Genomic DNA, 16,925 nt, shown 5'->3' with positions numbered 1-16,925 from the left:
TGAGACTACATCAAACTGAAAAGCTTCTGCACAGTAAAAGAAACAATCAACAAAATGAAAAGGCAATCTGTGAAATGAGAGAAAATATTTGCAAATTATAAATCTGATAAGGAGTTAATATTCAAAACATACGAGGAACTCATACAATTCAATATCAAAAAACCAAACAATCTGATTAAAAAATGGGCAGCGGAAATGAATAGACATTTTTAAAAGAAGACGCACAAACGGCCAACAGGTACATGAAAAGATGCTCACCATCCCTAATCATCATGGAAATACAATCAAAACCACAACGAGGGGCTGGCCCCATGGCCAAGTGGTTAAGTTTACATGCTCTGCTTTGGTGGTCCAGGGTTTCGCCGGTTTGAATCCTGGGCACAGACATGGCACTGCTCATCAAACCATGCTGAGGTGGCGTCCCACACACCACAACTAAAAGGACCCACAACTAAAAATACACAACTATGTACCAGGGGGCTTTGGGAAGAAAAAGGAAAAAAAAAATAAAATCTTTGAAAACCACAACAAGATATCATCTCACACCTGTTAGAATGGCTATTATCAAAAAGACAAGAGATAATGAGTGTTGGTGAGGATGTGGAGAAAAGGGAACCCTTATGTACTGTTAGTGGGAATGTAAACTGGGACAGCCACCACGGAAAACAGTATGAAGGTTCCTAAAAAAATTAAAAAAGAACTATCATATGATCCAGCAATCCCACTTCTGGGTATAAATCCAAAGGAAACAAAATCACTCTCTCAATGAGACAGCTGTACTCCCATGTTCAATGTAGCATTATTCACAACCAGCCAAGCTATGGAAGCAACCCAAGTGTCCATCTATAGATGAATGGAGAAAGAAGACATGGTGTATGTATGCGTGTACACACACACACAGTAGAATATTTCCATGAGAAAGAAGGAAATTGTGCCATTTGTGACAACATGGATGGACCCTGAGGGCATTATCCTAAGTGAAATAAGCCAGAGAAAGAAAGAAAGATATTGTACAATATCATTTACCTGTGAAATCTAAAAAAGCTCAACTCACAGAAACAGAGTAGAATGGTGATTGCCAGGAACTAAGGGGTGGAGGAAATAAGGAAATATCGGTCAAAGGGTACAAACTTCCAGTTATAAGATGAACAAATTCTGGAGAGCTAATGTACAGCAGGGTGACTACAGTTAACGACATCGTATCATATACTTGAAAGTTTCTAAGAGAGTAGATCTTAAATGTTCTCATCACAGAAAAACAAATAGTAATTATGTGAGGTGATGGAAGTGTTAACTAACCCTACTGTGGTAATCATTTCAAAACATGTAAGTGTGGGGCCGGCTCGGTGGTGCAGCAGTTAAGTTCGCACATTCTACTTCGGTGGCCCAGGGTTTGCGGGCTCGGATCCCAGGAGCAGACCTAGGCACCACTTGTCAAGCCATGCTGTGGCAGGCATCCCACATATAAAGTAGAGAAAGATGGCCATGGATGTTCGTTCAAGGCCGGTCTTCCCCAGGAAAAAAAGAGGAGGATGGTGGCAGATGTTAGCTCAGGGCTAATTTTCCCCAAAAAACAAAAACATGTAAGTGTATTAAATCATCACATTGTGCACTTACATAATGTTATATGTCCATTATATCTCAATAAAGCTGGGAAAAAAGTATTATAATAAAAAAATTAAACTAAGAGCTACTTCAAAACAAAAAATCATTACTGCCCTTCTAGGACTTCAAAGGGGAAAAAAGTTTCAAAAAATTAATCTCAAGAAATCACATGATATCCTACAAGTTCTCTGTTCCATTGGTCTGTGTGTCTGTTTTTATGGTAGTTTATTCACCTGTAAAATGGAAGAATCAAGAGGTACTGATTGTCTCATAAGACCATTGCTAAATAGAAATAAAACACCACGAAAAAATGATTAACTGCAGAGTGAAAAAAATATAAAGTGTTTTAACAAGGAGGAAGACTAATTCAAAACTAAGATATATTCTCTAACGAAACCTCAAAAGATATCTTCACTGCACACAGGAACACTATATTCTTTGTTGTTTTTTTTTTAAAGATTGGCACCTGAGCTAACATCTGTTGCCAATCTTTTTTTTTTTCCTCCTCCTTCTCCCAAAACGCCCCAGTAAATAGTTGCATACTTTAGTTGTGGGTCCTTCTAGTTGTGGCACGTGGGACGCTGCCTCAGTATGGCCTGATGAGCGGTGCCATGTCGGCACCTAGGACCCAAACCTGGCAAAACCCTGGGCTGCTGAAGTGGAGCGTGTGAACCTAAACACTCAGCACAGGGCCAGCTCCAGGAACACTATTTTCACATAAAAACAAATCTTCTTGAATTTTGCAAGTTAGCTCTCCTTTTTCCTTAAAAAGTGTTTTGAATTATCATTAGCCAGCTTTAATATACATAAATATTATATTAAAATAATAACCCACTTGTACAGTCTGAGAATGGGGAGACAGCCTTTGCAATTTCATTTCTGGTTCTAACACGTCAAGAGATGCGAGCAATAACTTGGACCTGACCCCAGATGTGCATGTACTAAGATGTGGGCAGACATAACTTGTACCTCACCCCAGATGTGCATGTACTAAGATGTAAGGTATCAGGTAAGTTAATTTACCTAGATGTGCCTCAGTATCACCATCTATAACCTGGGATTAAAATAAACCTCAAGTTATGAAGATGAAATGAGAATTCAGCTGTGGGTGTTTGGCACTTATAAGCCTAAGTAAATATAATCCATCTCCACCTCCAGCCAAACCAAAAGGTTTTTATAAACAATCTTTCTAGATAGCAAATTTCCCTACATGTCATTCATCCTTGTGGCCTCACCTTTAATACTCCTCTATCTTTTTTGGAGGTAATATCCTCTCCCCGTTCAGCAACAGCTGCTGCTGGGCTTTCTCCATTGTTCTTGGCACCTTCATCAGTAGTCATTGTCTTTTATAAGTAGAAAACCTGCTGAGAAGAAACATATTTTAGCTAGGAAAAATATCACTTCCTTACGCATCTTAAAATTCCCCTAGGAACTGAGCTTTACCTGACCTAATATTTACTTAGAGCCAATAAGGTTAGATACTAAAAATGAAAACAAAAACAGTTTCTATGGGCATGTATTGATGCCATGAGGCATGTAAATAAAACATCATCCAACTCTTCAATTTCCCATCCAGCTCTGGTCCCAAATTAGAGAGCAGTACAAGTCAGGTTTGGTAGTGATTATATTCTTTAACATGATTACACACTGAGAAGTAGTCCTTTCAGAGCTTTGAAAACGTCCTTTTCCTGTAGCCATATTCTTGACAGTGAATTAAGAACTTACCAGGTGATCTGACAGAAGAAATGACGATATATCATAGTGGTAAAGAGAACCAGCTTTGGAAGCTGACAGACCCTAGTCTGAGTCCTAGCTCCAGCAATATCTCTTTGACATTTGCAAACTTAATCTCACTGAGCCTCAGTTTCACATCTGTAAAATGGACATAGTACACTGTTCAAAGAGTTACTGTTAGGCATTAATAAGATAATGTATGTTAAGAGATTAGCACAGAGTCATAACTCAAAAATATAAGCATTTAGGGGCCAGCCCTGTGACCTAGTGATTAAGTTCAGTGCGCTCTGCTTCAGCAGCCCAGGTTTGGTTCCCGGGTGTAGATCTACACCACTTGCCAGTGGCCACACTGTGGCAGCGACCCACACACAAAACAGAGGAAGACTGGCAACAGATGTTAGCTTCAGGGCTTCCTCAGCAAAAAAAAGTATATATAAGCGTTTATCACGATTATTATCGGGTCTTCTATATGGCCACATTTTTCATTTCCTGCTCAAAATCCCTACAGAATGAGGTTCTTCTCTAGCATGGCATTCAAGGCCCTTCACGATCTGATCCTCACCTCTTTCAGGTCTAGCTTCTTTCTCTCATGCAGCTCACGCTGTAGCCAAACTAGACCAATTCCTCTCCGAAACAAGTCCTATGTTTTCCCATGTCCATGCCTTTGGTCATTCTTTTTTTTCTTCTCCAAACAACCCTCCCCCCTCAAATGCTACCTCCATCATACCAAGCTTGACCTTAAATTTGGAGGTTGTTTGCCCTTTTCTGCACTTCCGTGGCTCTTCCCTTGACTTGTTGTCTGTAGCATATTTATAAGACACACTTGTTGGATTTAAAAGATCCTTGGGAGCAAGGGTCATGCTTTGTTCATATTTAGATTCCCTGGAACGCCTCTCCCTTCTAGACTGGTGAAACAGAAAGCACAAGGAACGAGAAGCTCCTCACAAGCTGTTTGATGTCAGCTACTTTAACTCGTCTAAGCCTTTTTTCCATACCCAGGTAATTAGAATAAAAATAATATCTACTTTCATGGAGCAATCTTCTGGATTAAATGGCATAATGTATATTTTAAAAGTATCCTATTCCACTGTTAGCTCTTATTGTTATTATTGGTCACTCAACTGATAGACATGTTTTCATGCCATGCAAACCAATGTTACAACAGGCCAATCAACAGATGAAACAGAGCACACCTCACTGGCTGCTGCCGTGATTAATTCCATACTGCGCTCCCGGTTGTACACGGAAGGTCAAGAATCAATCACTTCTACAGCTATTCCATATTAGGCTAATAATGGACGTAAAGCTCCCTAAAGTCACCTGTGAGACCCTCCTGTCTACACTTGTGAAAAATGTCTTACTGACACAACTGATAATTAGACAACTAAAACATGTCTTGCAGTGTTTTAACTCATTTCCAACTGACCTAAATTTACTTCAGTGTCAGCAAAGACACAAATCAAATTTTGCCTAAAAATCTTCAAAAAGAACACCAAAAGCCAGGGGCTAAGCCTAAGCCTCTTTGCTTTATTTTCTAGTACAGTTTATACCAAACGCAAAGACCCAAATGCTTGGCTCAGGATAAGAGAAAGGCCAGAACAAAGCATCCTCAAATAAACAACAAAAATTAAGTACCTAGTTGTACGTGATGCTGAGCTAGATAATCAGGAAAATTAGATAAACAGGTTTGGTTCACAGCCTCTAGTACCGTACAACTTACACTTCTTTGATGCATAGAAACTTGTAGAAAGTACCTCAAAAACGGCGGGGGGGGGGGGGAATCTCTTATATATTTGGGGACCATGGACCATATCCCTGGAAAAATACATACACACAGGAAAATTTCCCAGGGCTTCACAGACACACTGACATCCACCAGCAGACCCCTGGGGAAATCGTGGATTAAATCAATGAGCAAATTAAAACCATCAGGTGAAAGGTTATTAGGGAACAGAAGAGTCACACGGTCTCAAAGCATGAACCTGTACATTACTTATTACTAAAAAAGGAAAAAGAGCTTTCCAATGAAGTGATCTGACAGATACCCCTTAACACAGTGATCTGCATCATAACCAAACTCTGCATTACTAATAATAACAGACTGATACCACTGTGCATCCTGATGTCCTGTGATGGGAACATACATGTGCTAGACCTACCAAAAAGGTTTAACCTGAAACTAATCAAGAAGAAAAGACAAAATTAGGTTGTGGAACGTTCTACAAGACAACTGGCTTAGACTCCTCAAAATCTTAAAGTTATGAAAGACAGAAAAAATAAAGACTGGGGCCTGTTCCAGTTTAAAGGAGACTAAATAGACACAACAATCAAATGTGACGTGTGATCCTTGGCTGGACCCTGGTTGAGGAAGACAAAAAGTTATGAAAGTACATTTCTGGGAGAACTAGAAACATTTAGAAAAACAGGCGATACATTAGATTATTATTATTGCTTAATGTTAGCTTTCTGGAGTGTGATACAGTATCATGGTTTTAATATCCTCATTCTTAGGGGACACATGCTGAAGTATTCAGGGGTGAGGTGTCATGATGTCTGCCACTTACTTTCAAAATATTTAAGACAGAGCAAGAGTGAGCACAAATACCACAAAAACCCCCAAAACACAGCATTGAGAAAGCATGACTACAACACATCCAAAGGCAGTGCCTTCCTTTTGAATGTTCATCATTTGGGGATCAGCTAAATTTTTTAATGAGAATATGGTCAATCAAAAAACATCTTCTTTTGGTCCTAACCCTGCCTTTTGGAAACAATGGCTTGCTAAAATTCAAATAAATAGGAAACTTGTACAAGCTGATTTGCTAGATAAACTTTCTAACTCTCATTTGATAAAGGAATTTGCTTTTTCATTTCTGGTTCTAACACATCAAGAGATGCGAGCAATCTTCATAATCTCAGAGAATGGTTCTGAGTAGTATGGAGTCCTTATGAAACGGGGTAGCATGAATAATTAAAACACAAAGATAAAAATAATAAAACAAACTGTTTTGAACTTTCAAAGGCAGGTAAATCTGGAAGAATAAAGAAATAAACTGAAGTTTCCAAGTATTTCCCTTTAATTCCAATTATGCTATTTGGAGTATAGATTTTTGTAAGCAAACAAAACAAATACATTTAAAAAAACTTTTTCCTTGCTCTAGTGTTACATGAAAAAAAGGCAGTAAGAACAGACAATTCCTAAAAACCTGTAAGACACACCGAGAAAGTTTCACTTTTTTCATGAGACAGCCTTTTCTTTTTTCCCCTACCCTAGGTTTATTCTGGATTTAAAATCACTATGTAGCTATGGATATTAATCTATGACAAAGCTTACTGTTCTGAACTGTCCAAATGGGGAAACTGCTACCCAGTACATCAGAGAGGGAACACACAGTTCGTTCTGTTACGGACATGCCAGATAAGCATGCTCTCTCCGAAGTGCTAGTCAGCAAACACCTGAGACATAACAGAAAAATGAGAATACGCTTAAAATTTCATCAACAGTGCACTGAACACTTCAGTTAACATAACTAAACTGTCAGATCCCCCCAAATGAGAAGTCATTTTAAAGCTTTACCCGCTAATTCCTCATGTATATTACTTACTGTGTTGTCCTCTTTGTTAAAATAGAGACGTTGCATCAGCTTACTCTACTGTACAACAGGAGAGTTGTCAGAGAGAAGACAAAAAAACTAAATAGGAACTGGCTACTTTGTAGAAGCACAGAAAATTACAGCAGCATTCTTTGTAAGTACCACAGATGTCTAGACCATAAAGGCTTTCAGCCTCCTAAAACTGAAACACAAAGGAAAGAAAACACAAGGGAAGAGGTACACCTCGGACTTGTAACTGAATCAATATAAGTGTATCTTTATTTTGAAAATATCTGTGTAAGGATGAACTGGAAAGCCCTCATTTACTTTCAACCCCAGGCCTCTCTCAAACATTCAAGTCCAGCAACACAGGAGTGCCAGGAGAAGTTATCTATTACAGTCAAGACACACATACAAAAGAGAGAGAAATATGCACAGAGAAAACAAGATCACATATAGACTATACATCTGTATGAAACTGCACACTATATTTATTCACCTACTTTCCCCCAGTTAATTTTCTTCCTCCACATTGGGGTAAGGAATGGGGAGATGATGAACAATACTCCTATACACACTCAAACACTTATTTTTTCTCCTTTAAAAAGGAAACCTGTGAAAAGATATACAAATGGCCAATAAGTTCATGAAAAGACACTCAACATCATTAGTCATAAGGGAAACGCAAATCAAAATTACAATGAGATACCACTTCACACCCATTAGGATGGCTGTTATCAAAAAAGAGAACATGACAAGTGTTGGTGAGGATGTAGAGAAACTGGAACGCTCATGCACTGCCAGTGAGAGTGTAAAATGGTGCAGCCTCTGTGGAAAAGACTGGTGGTTTCTCAAAATGTTAAACGTAGAATTCCCATGTGATCCAGCTATTCCACTCCTAGGTTTACACCCACAGAAGTGAAAGCAGAGATTCAGACAGACACTCATACACCAATGTTCACAGCAGCACTATTCACAATAGCCAAAAGGTGGAAACAATCCACGTGTCCATAAACAATATATGGTGAGTGTATATATGGATTACATATTATTATTATTATTATTAAAACGAATATTATCCAGCCATAAAAAGGAATGAAATTCTGATCCATGTTACAACATGGATGAACCTTGATAACATTATGCTAAGTGAAATAAGCCAGACACAAAAGGACAAATATACCATTTTACTTATACGAGGTACCTAGAATAGACAAATTCATAGAGACAGAAAGTAGAATAGAGGTTACAGGGTTTGCGGGGAGGGAGGAAGAGCGAGAAGTTGTTTAATGGGTACAGAGTTTCTATCTGGGAACACGAAAAAGCTCTCGAGAATAGTACTGACAACTGCACAACAATGTGGATGCACGTACTGCCACCGCACTGTCCATTTAAAAACGGTTAAAAGGGTAAATTTTATGTTATGTATATTTTAACATAATTAAGACAAAAAAAAAGAAAAAAGAAGGAAAGAAATCTGAGGCCAGAGCAGACAGAAACTAACTTAACAGCATGGTCAGCCAGAATTCTCTCTCCTCTGTCCTCCTTCCTTCTCCCTCACCGAGGATGCCCTCACATTTCCGGTGCACTTGCCAAGTTCTGAATCGAGCCTCCAGCAGTGATCACTGCACAGCTCTTCAGGGACTAACAGCTTTGAGATGTCCAGTAATGAAGACAGAAGAGGAAAGAGAATCCTAAATGGAACTTTGTAGCTACAAAGTATTTCTTCCTTTATTGTATCTCTTAGATACATACAATGCTTTGGTAAACTCACTTTTCTTCTCAGTACAAGTAATTAATGAAGAAAGCAAAGTTAACAGACCAGATTTACAATTACTTCTGTCACTGACTACTTACTTGGATGAATTACTGTTCTTAAATAAGTAGGAGGCAAAGGGTTATATTAGTATTAAAACAACAACAAAATCTAGAAAACATTAAACCATCCAAACGTCAAAGGTTGAAAGATAGTACCAAATTATCAACTTTCTCCCTCCAAGATGACACTGGGATGACAGAAAAATTTGTAAAGTTCCAAGCTCAACAAGAGAAGGTTATCACTGAACTAGAAGGCAGATGAGATCAGGCTGAAGGAGACAGAGAACAAAGAGCAAACTGCCTTCTAAACACCAACAGCTCTCCCCAAGGAACAGCTCTTCCCAAAGGAGCATCACCAAGAGCAGGAGTGGGCCAGGGAAGTTAAGGAGAGAGCCACATCTGAGGAAGAGAGGAGAAGCTGTGTCTGTGTCAGTCAGGCCAGGTAGGTTTCATTCCATCCCCATAGCACAAGGTGGTTCCCATTTGTCTCTATGGAAGATGTAAGGATTTTCCTTATTCTTGGGGTTCAGAGATATCACCACGATATATTGTAATATTTGTCTTCTTTCTTTAATTCCTGGTCCTTAATTGCTAAAGATAAGTCTTTGGGGGACCTCAGGGAAGTTCCTACCATCATTTCTTTTCCTTCAATGTCTGTCCTCCGCTTCTAGAAGTCTTATTAGACAGACTTTGGACATCTTGGTTCTATCCCTCAGGTCTCTCAAACACGTTTCTAAACCTAGCATAAACGTTAGACTCACCTGGGAAGCTTTAAAAAGCCACTGATGTCTGGATCCACTCCCAGACAGTCTTGAGTTAGTATCTGTCGTGGGGCCAGGGCATCAGTGTTTTTTATTTTGTTTCTTGGAAGGGAAGATTGGCCCCGAGCTAACATCTGTTGCCAATCTTCCTCTTTTTGCTTGAGGAAGATTGTAGCTAAGCTAACATCAGTGCCAATCTTCCTCTATTTTGTATGTGGGACACTGCCACAGCATGGCTTGATGAGCGGTGTGTAGGTCCCCACCCAGGATCCAGGCCTGTGAAATAAGGGCTGCCAAAGCGGAGTGGGCAAACTTAACCACTATGCCACAGGGCCAGTCTCCATCAGTGTTTTTAAAAAGCATCTCAGATTATTCTAATGTGTACACAGGGCTGAAAAACACTTTTGATAGAAGAATTCAATTTCTACCTGTGCCACAGTGGTAGGTTTAAAGTAACTTGGGTTGATTTATTCAGGCCAAACAGTTTGATTCCAAGTCTGCTGATGATTTCTAACCACAGGCCAACAAGGTAACACATGACAACGGTCTGTAAACACTGTATAGGCAGAGTGTTTGCACAGGAAGATCTGCTTGTATTGCGTAGAATGTCCTTTTCATTTTTGAGCCCCCACCATCTAGTCTAAATGAATGGCATAAAAGAGGCACTCAATAACATTGAAATGAATTGAGATTTTCAAAAGCAGCCAATATAAAGATGGTAAAATATTAGTCACTAGAAAGAATCAGTGCTGAAATGTCATTACCAGTTGACTATATTTCTTCTCTAAATCTACTATGAAAAATCTAATCTGGAGAACTCCACCATACCTGAGTGTTCAACTATAAAAGTAAAAATAACATCCTGTTCTCATCAGAAGCAGTGGTTATTAAGAAAACACTAGCATAATATATCTCTGAAGTGCACTGAAAGTATGTCTATACATACATACGCATAGCAGACGTAAAATGTGGTCTATATTAGTAAATGTCCTGTGTACAACTGAACAGAATGTATATTCTGCTTGTATTGCATAGAATGTCATATAAATGTCAATTAGATCAACTGGTTGATAATGTTCAAATCTTCTAAATCACTACTGATTTTTGGTCTACTTGTTCTGTCAATTATTGAGAGGTAAGGTATTAAAATTTCCAACTATAATTGTAGATGTCTTTCTCCTTTCAGTTCTAATCAGTTTCTGATTCACGTATTTTGAAGTTCTGTTACTAGGTGCATAAATATTTAGGACTGTCAATTCCACTTGATGAATTGCTCTGTTTCTCATGATGAAATGACCCTCTTTATTCCTGGTAACATTCTTGGCTCTAAAATCTAGTTTGTCGGAAGTTAACATAGTTATTCCAACTTTCTTTGGATTACTATTAGTGTTAATGTGGGATATCCTTTACTAACCTTTTACTTTTAGCCTATTTGTATCTTAATATGTACAGCAGGTTTCCTGTAGGCAGCATTCAGTTGAGTCTCGCTTTTCTACCCAATCTACCAAGCTCTGCCTTTTAACTGGGCTGTTGAGACCATTTATATTAATGTGATTATTGGTTTGGCATAATCTAATATCTTGTGATTCATCTTACTTTATTTGTCACATCTGTTTTTGTTCTCTTTTTCCTTTTTGGATCTCTGGGTTTATAATTTTTATTGAATTTGGAAATTTTTACCCATTGTTCCTTCAAGATTTTCTTCTGCACCCCCTCCTTTCCTCGGGACTACAATTACACGTATATTAGACCACCTGAAGCTGTCTCACAGCTTACTGATGCTCTATTCATTTTTTTCTTACTCTTTATATCCTTTCTGAGTCTTATTTTGGATAGTTTGTATTGATATGGCTTCAAGTTTACTAATCTTCTTCTGCACTGTCTAAACTGCTGCAAATCCCATGTAATGTATTTTTCATCTCACACGTAGTTTTCATCTCTAGATGTTCAATTTAGGTCTTTCAAATATACTTCATATCTGTATTTAACATTTTCAATCTTTCCTCTACTTTCTTGAACATATGGAATATAGTTAGAATAACTGTTCTAATGCTTTTGTCTACTAATTCTATCTGCTGTGTCATTTCTTTTTTTTTTAAAAAAAGATTTTTTTCCCCCTTTTTCTCCCCAAAGCCCCAGGTACCTAGTTGTATATTTTTAGTTGTGGGTCCTTCTAGTTGTGACATGTGGGACACTGCCTCAGCGTGGCCTGACAAGTGGTGCCATGTCCGTGCCCAGGATCCGAACCAGGGAAACCCTGGGCCACTGAAGCAGAGCGCGCAAACTTAACCATTCAGGCACAGAGCCGACCCCTGCTGTGTCATTTCTGAGTCTGCTTCTACTGATTGATTTTCCTCCTCATGGGTTGTATTTTTCCTGCTTCATCACAAGTCCGATTATTTTTGACCAGGACCAAACGTGAATTTTACCTTGATGAGTGCTAGATATTTCCATATAACTATAAATACTGACCTTTACTCTGGGATGCAGTTGAGTTAACTTAGAAACTGTCTGGTCCTTTCGAGACCTGCTTTTAAGCTTTGTTAGCAGGGATGAGAGCAGTCTTCAGTTTGGGGCTACATCTGTCCCCCCGCTGAGGCAATACCCTTCTGAGTACTCTACCCAGTGTCCTGTGACTTACGAGGTTTTTCTTCTCTGGCTGGCAGGAACACAAACCATTCTCAACCCTAAGAAAGAACCAGGGGTTGCTCCCTCCAATCCTTTTGAGTGGTTCTTTCTCAGCTTCAGGTAGCTTGCACACATGCACTGATCAGCACACGTCTGAAGACTTAAGGGGGACTCTGCAGACCCCTGGAGTTCTCTCCCTGTGCAGCTCTCTCTTCTTCAAACTCTAGCTACCTTGACCTCCCTGGACTCCAGCTCTGTCTTCTCAACTCAGGGAGAGTGCTGGGCTCTGCCTGGGTTCCCCCTCCTTCAGCTGCAGCCTGGAAACTCTCTGCAGGCAGTAAACCAACATAATTGCAGGGTTCCTCTGTTAATTTCTGCTTTCTTGGGGATCACTGTCCTATGCTGCCTGTTGTTCAGTATTTTAAACTTCATATATTTTTTCTGGGGTTTTTGTTTGCTTTATATGTGGCTATAGTCAAAAGAATAAATCCAATTTCTATTATTCTATCTTAGCCAGAAGCACCAGTCCAGCAGGACATTTTTAAGCCAGAAAAAGGGAGAGAGATAGTTAAAAAAAAAAAAACAAAAAAAAAACAAGTATCATGAAAGGAGTTTCAAGTGGGGGGAAAGTGTCTGACAAAATAAACACTGTTTAGAATAAATTTTCACAGTTTGAAATTTGAAGGATATAGCTTTTCCATGACACTTCAAAAATCAAAGCTTCTAACTGATGATAACAAATCTCTCTCCTAAAATGACAGGTACTTTACTTTAAAACAGCAGTCAAAACCATGGTTTTGTGCATATTTCTAGAGATCTGGATAACTGCAGTATCTCATTTTTTTCTTTAATCTATGTAAGAAACAATTATTTTAAACATTACAAGAAAAAAATTATGATTTTACATTTCTAAAGGCTATTAATAAATATACAATTTTTTAAAAATCTGAGTTAAAAACTCTTTCCTCTTCTTTCGATTAATTCAACCGAAAAATATACAATAGAGATCATCTTACTATTTCAAAGTCATAATGCCACAAAACTTGGCTTGCAGTTGAGACTGATATTAACAGTCTCTAGCAGGTCTATAAAACTTGCTTTGGTTTTGAAATAAACCTCAAACGGACACCTACTATATGCAAAACCTATAAAGTCTTTCAATATACTGAGATTTTAACACTACTTAAACGAGAAAGAAAACCTCCAAACTATTTAGAACACACACCCTGCAGCGGCACCTACAAACGTGAATAGCGGCCTGTCACGGACTACATGGTTCGCTTCTCTGTGCCTATTTAAACTTTTAACCAGCCCTAGGACACCCACAGATCTCTGCCCTTCAAATGCATGTAACTCCATAAGAAAATAACACATAAGATGTGAAGAAACTGATGGAACACAATAGGGGCAGAAAAGGCAGTAAAGAGCTCTGCTCTGATGGCTTCCTTTTCTCCCTCTCAAAATCACTTCCCATCCAAGCGGCTTCTGTGGCTCAGACGGCATTGTCTGGCTCCTTGCCCTCATGCTGCTCAACCACCATTCATTCCATTTATCAATGGCAGTTATACAAACTAGTCAGATTCCCAAAATTTCACCTAAACGTTCTGAGGATAGTCCTAAGCTAGGGTGTAAGGGAGGGCTTTTAGTGGAGAGTGAGAAAGCGGAGAGGAAGCTTATTGGAAGAGGAGAATTCAAGGAGCTGAGTGGCTCATTCTAACCACAACCTTATACCCAGCTCCTCACCTTTACACACTCTTCCTAGAAAGCTAGGTAACTCTGGTTTTATCTAGAGGTAGGAGTTGCCTCGAGTTAAAAAATTATTCTATTAGCCAAAACTTAAAATTTTAAAATTATAAATGTAACATAGCTATATATTACAGAAAGTTTAGAAATAAAGAAAGGAAGAAAGAACCATAATCCCAATATTACAATTTAGGGGTACTTTTTTTCTAACAGACTTTATTTTTTAGAGCAGTTTTAGGTTTACAGCAAAACTGAGCAAAAAGCAGAGTTGCCACATACCCCGCCTCAACACACAGCCTCATCCACTATCAACACCCCTTACCAGAATGGTACGCATTTGTTACAATCAATGAACCTACATCAACACATCATTATTCTCCAATCCTTAGTTTACATTAGGGTTCACTCTCGGTGTACATTCTATGAGTTTTGACAAACGTATGACATGCATCCATCATTATGGCATCATACAGAATAGCTACACTGTCCTAAAAATCCTCTGTGCTCCTCCTAGTCATTTCTCCCTCTCCCCAACCCCTGGCAACCACTGATCTTTTTATTAATTCTCCACATTCTGCCTTTTCTAGAATGCCATGTAGTTGGAATCATACAGTGTGTAGCCTTCCCAGATTGGCTTCTTTCACTTAGCAATATACATTTAAGGTTCCTACATCTCTTTTCACGGCTTAAGAGTTCATTTATTTTTAGCACTGAATAATATTCCATCGTACGGATGCACCACTGTTTGTTTATTGAAGGACATCTTGGTTGCTTCCAATTTTTGGCAATTATTAATAAAGCTGCTATAAACATGTGTGTGTAGGCTTTTGTGTAGACATAAGATTTCAATTTATTTGGGTAAATACCAAGGAGTGGGACTGCTGGATTGTATGGCAAGAGTAAGTTTAATAAGAAATTGCCAAACTGTCTTCCAAAGTAGCTGTACCATTTCCCGTTCCCACCAGCAATGAATGTGAGTTCCTGCTGCTCCACAACTTACTCATGTTGTCAGTGTTTTGGACTGGCCGTTCTACTAGGTGTGTAGTGGCATCTCATTGTTGTTTTAATTTACAATTTCCTAATGTCATATGATGTTGAGCATCTTTTCATATGCTTATTTGTGGTTTGTATATCTTCTTTGGTAAGATGTCCAGGTCTTTTGCCCATTTTTAAATTGGGTAATTTAATTGGGTTGTTCATTTTCTTACTGATGATTTTAAAAAGTTCTTTGTATATTCTCGATAACAGTCCTTTATCAGACATGTCTTTTGCAAATATTTTCTCTGAGTCTGCAGCCTGTCTTCTTATTTTCTTCACAGGAGTACATTTTAACAACCTTTTTTTTTTTTCTGCCATCCATCACTGTACACATATGCCCTTTTACCCCCTTTCGCCCACCCCCTCCACTCTGGTAATCACCAATCGTTTCTCTGTCTATGTGTTTGTTTCATGTTGTTCTATCTTCCACAAAGGAGTGAAATCATACAGTATTTGGCTTTCTCTCCCTCCATCTGACTTATTTCACTCAGCATAATACCCACAATGTGCAAGATTTCATCCTTTCTTTTTATGGCTGAGCAGCATTCCATTGTGCACATACATCACATCTTCTTTATCCATTCATCCATTGATGGGCACTTAGGTTGCTTCCAAGTCTTGGCTATTGTGAATAATGCTGCAAGGAAGACAGAGGTGCATGTATCTTTTCAGGTTAGTGTTTTCATCTTCTTTGGATAAACACCCAGAAGTGGTATAGCCGGCTCATATGGTATTTCTATTCTTAATTTTTTGAGAAATCTCAAAAAATTTTTTTCCATAGTGTTTTCCATAGTGGCTGCACCAGTTTGCATTCCCACCAGCAGGGTATGAGGGTTCCCTTTTCTCCACATCCTCTCCAACACTTGTTTCTTGTCTTTTTAATAACAGCCACTCTGGCGGGTGTGAGGTGATATCTCATTGTAGTTTTGATTTGCATTTCCCTAATAATTAGTGATGTTGAAGACCTTTTCATATGCCTGTTGGCCATCTGTATATCTTCTTTGGAAAAATATCTGTTCAGATCCTCTACCTAGTTTTTTAATTGGGTTGGTTTTATGTTATTGAGTTGTATGAGTTCTTTATATATTTTGGACATTAACCCCTCATCAAAAATATGATTTGCAGGGGCCAGCCCCGTGGCCTAGTGCTTAAGTTTGTGCACTGTGCTTTGGCGGCCCAGGGTTTCGCCAGTTCAAATCCTGGGTGCAGACATGGTACCGCTCATCAAGCCATGCTGAGGCGACATCCCACATACCACAACTAGAAGGACCCACAACTAAAATATACAACTATGCATTGGGGGGTTTGGGAGAAAAAGGAAAAATAAAAATCTTTAAAAAAAATACATACATATATATATATATATGAGATTTGTAAATATCTTCTCCCAATTGTTAGGTTGTCTTTTCATTTTGTTGATGGTTTCCTTTGCTGTCTAGAAGCTTTTAGTTTGAAGCAGTCCCATTTGTTTATTTTTTCTTTTGCTTCTCTTGCCTGAGGAGACACAATACTCAAAAAGACACTGCTAAGGAGGCCAGCCTAGTGGCGTAACAGTTAAGTTCGTGTGCTCCGCTTTGGCAGCCCAGACTTTGCCAGTTCAGATCCCGAGCCCAGACCTACACACCGCCCATCAAGCCATGCTGTGGCAGGCGTCCCACATATAAAGTAGAGGAAGATGGGCACAGATGTTAACTCAGGGCCAATCTTCCTCAGCAAAAAGAGGAAGACTGGCGACAGATGTTAGCTCAGGGCTAATCTTCCTCAAATAAAAAAGGGGCCGGCCCAGTGGTGCAGTGGTTAAGTTCTCACATTCTGCTTTGGCGGCCCAGGATTTGTCAGTTCGAATCCCAGGTGTGGACCTACACACTACTTGGCATGCCATGCTGTGGCAGGCATCCTACATATAAAGTAGAAGAAGATGGGCACAGATGTTAGCTCAGGGCCAATCCTCCTTAGCACAAAGAGGAGGATTGGCGACAGACATTAGCTCAGGGCTAATGTTCCT

At 39.1% G+C, this 16,925-nt stretch overlaps 1 protein-coding gene across 7 annotated transcripts in view; it reads right to left on the bottom strand.

The window, feature by feature from the left end:
* Nucleotides 1-16,925, bottom strand: part of FKBP5 (FKBP prolyl isomerase 5) — a 98,408-nt gene that overhangs the window by 57,390 nt on the left and 24,093 nt on the right. For 2 of the 7 annotated variants that reach the window (XM_046640037.1, XM_046640040.1), the window contains one exon: nucleotides 2,841-2,966. In XM_046640037.1, coding sequence (XP_046495993.1) covers nucleotides 2,841-2,945 — 105 coding nt within the window. In that variant the 5' untranslated portion in view covers nucleotides 2,946-2,966. Of the gene's footprint in view, nucleotides 1-2,840; nucleotides 2,970-6,673; nucleotides 6,796-7,435; nucleotides 7,546-16,925 lie in introns of those variants that run through there. The other 5 variants (XM_046640041.1, XM_046640039.1, XM_046640043.1 and 2 more) reach the window with 4 other exon arrangements.

This window comes from Equus quagga, chromosome 15, assembly GCF_021613505.1.
Source record: "Equus quagga isolate Etosha38 chromosome 15, UCLA_HA_Equagga_1.0, whole genome shotgun sequence".
In the NCBI taxonomy this organism is placed as follows: Eukaryota; Metazoa; Chordata; class Mammalia; order Perissodactyla; family Equidae; genus Equus; species Equus quagga.
The sequence above is the reverse complement of the archived record's forward strand: the minus strand, read 5'-3'. Positions and strand labels throughout refer to the sequence as shown.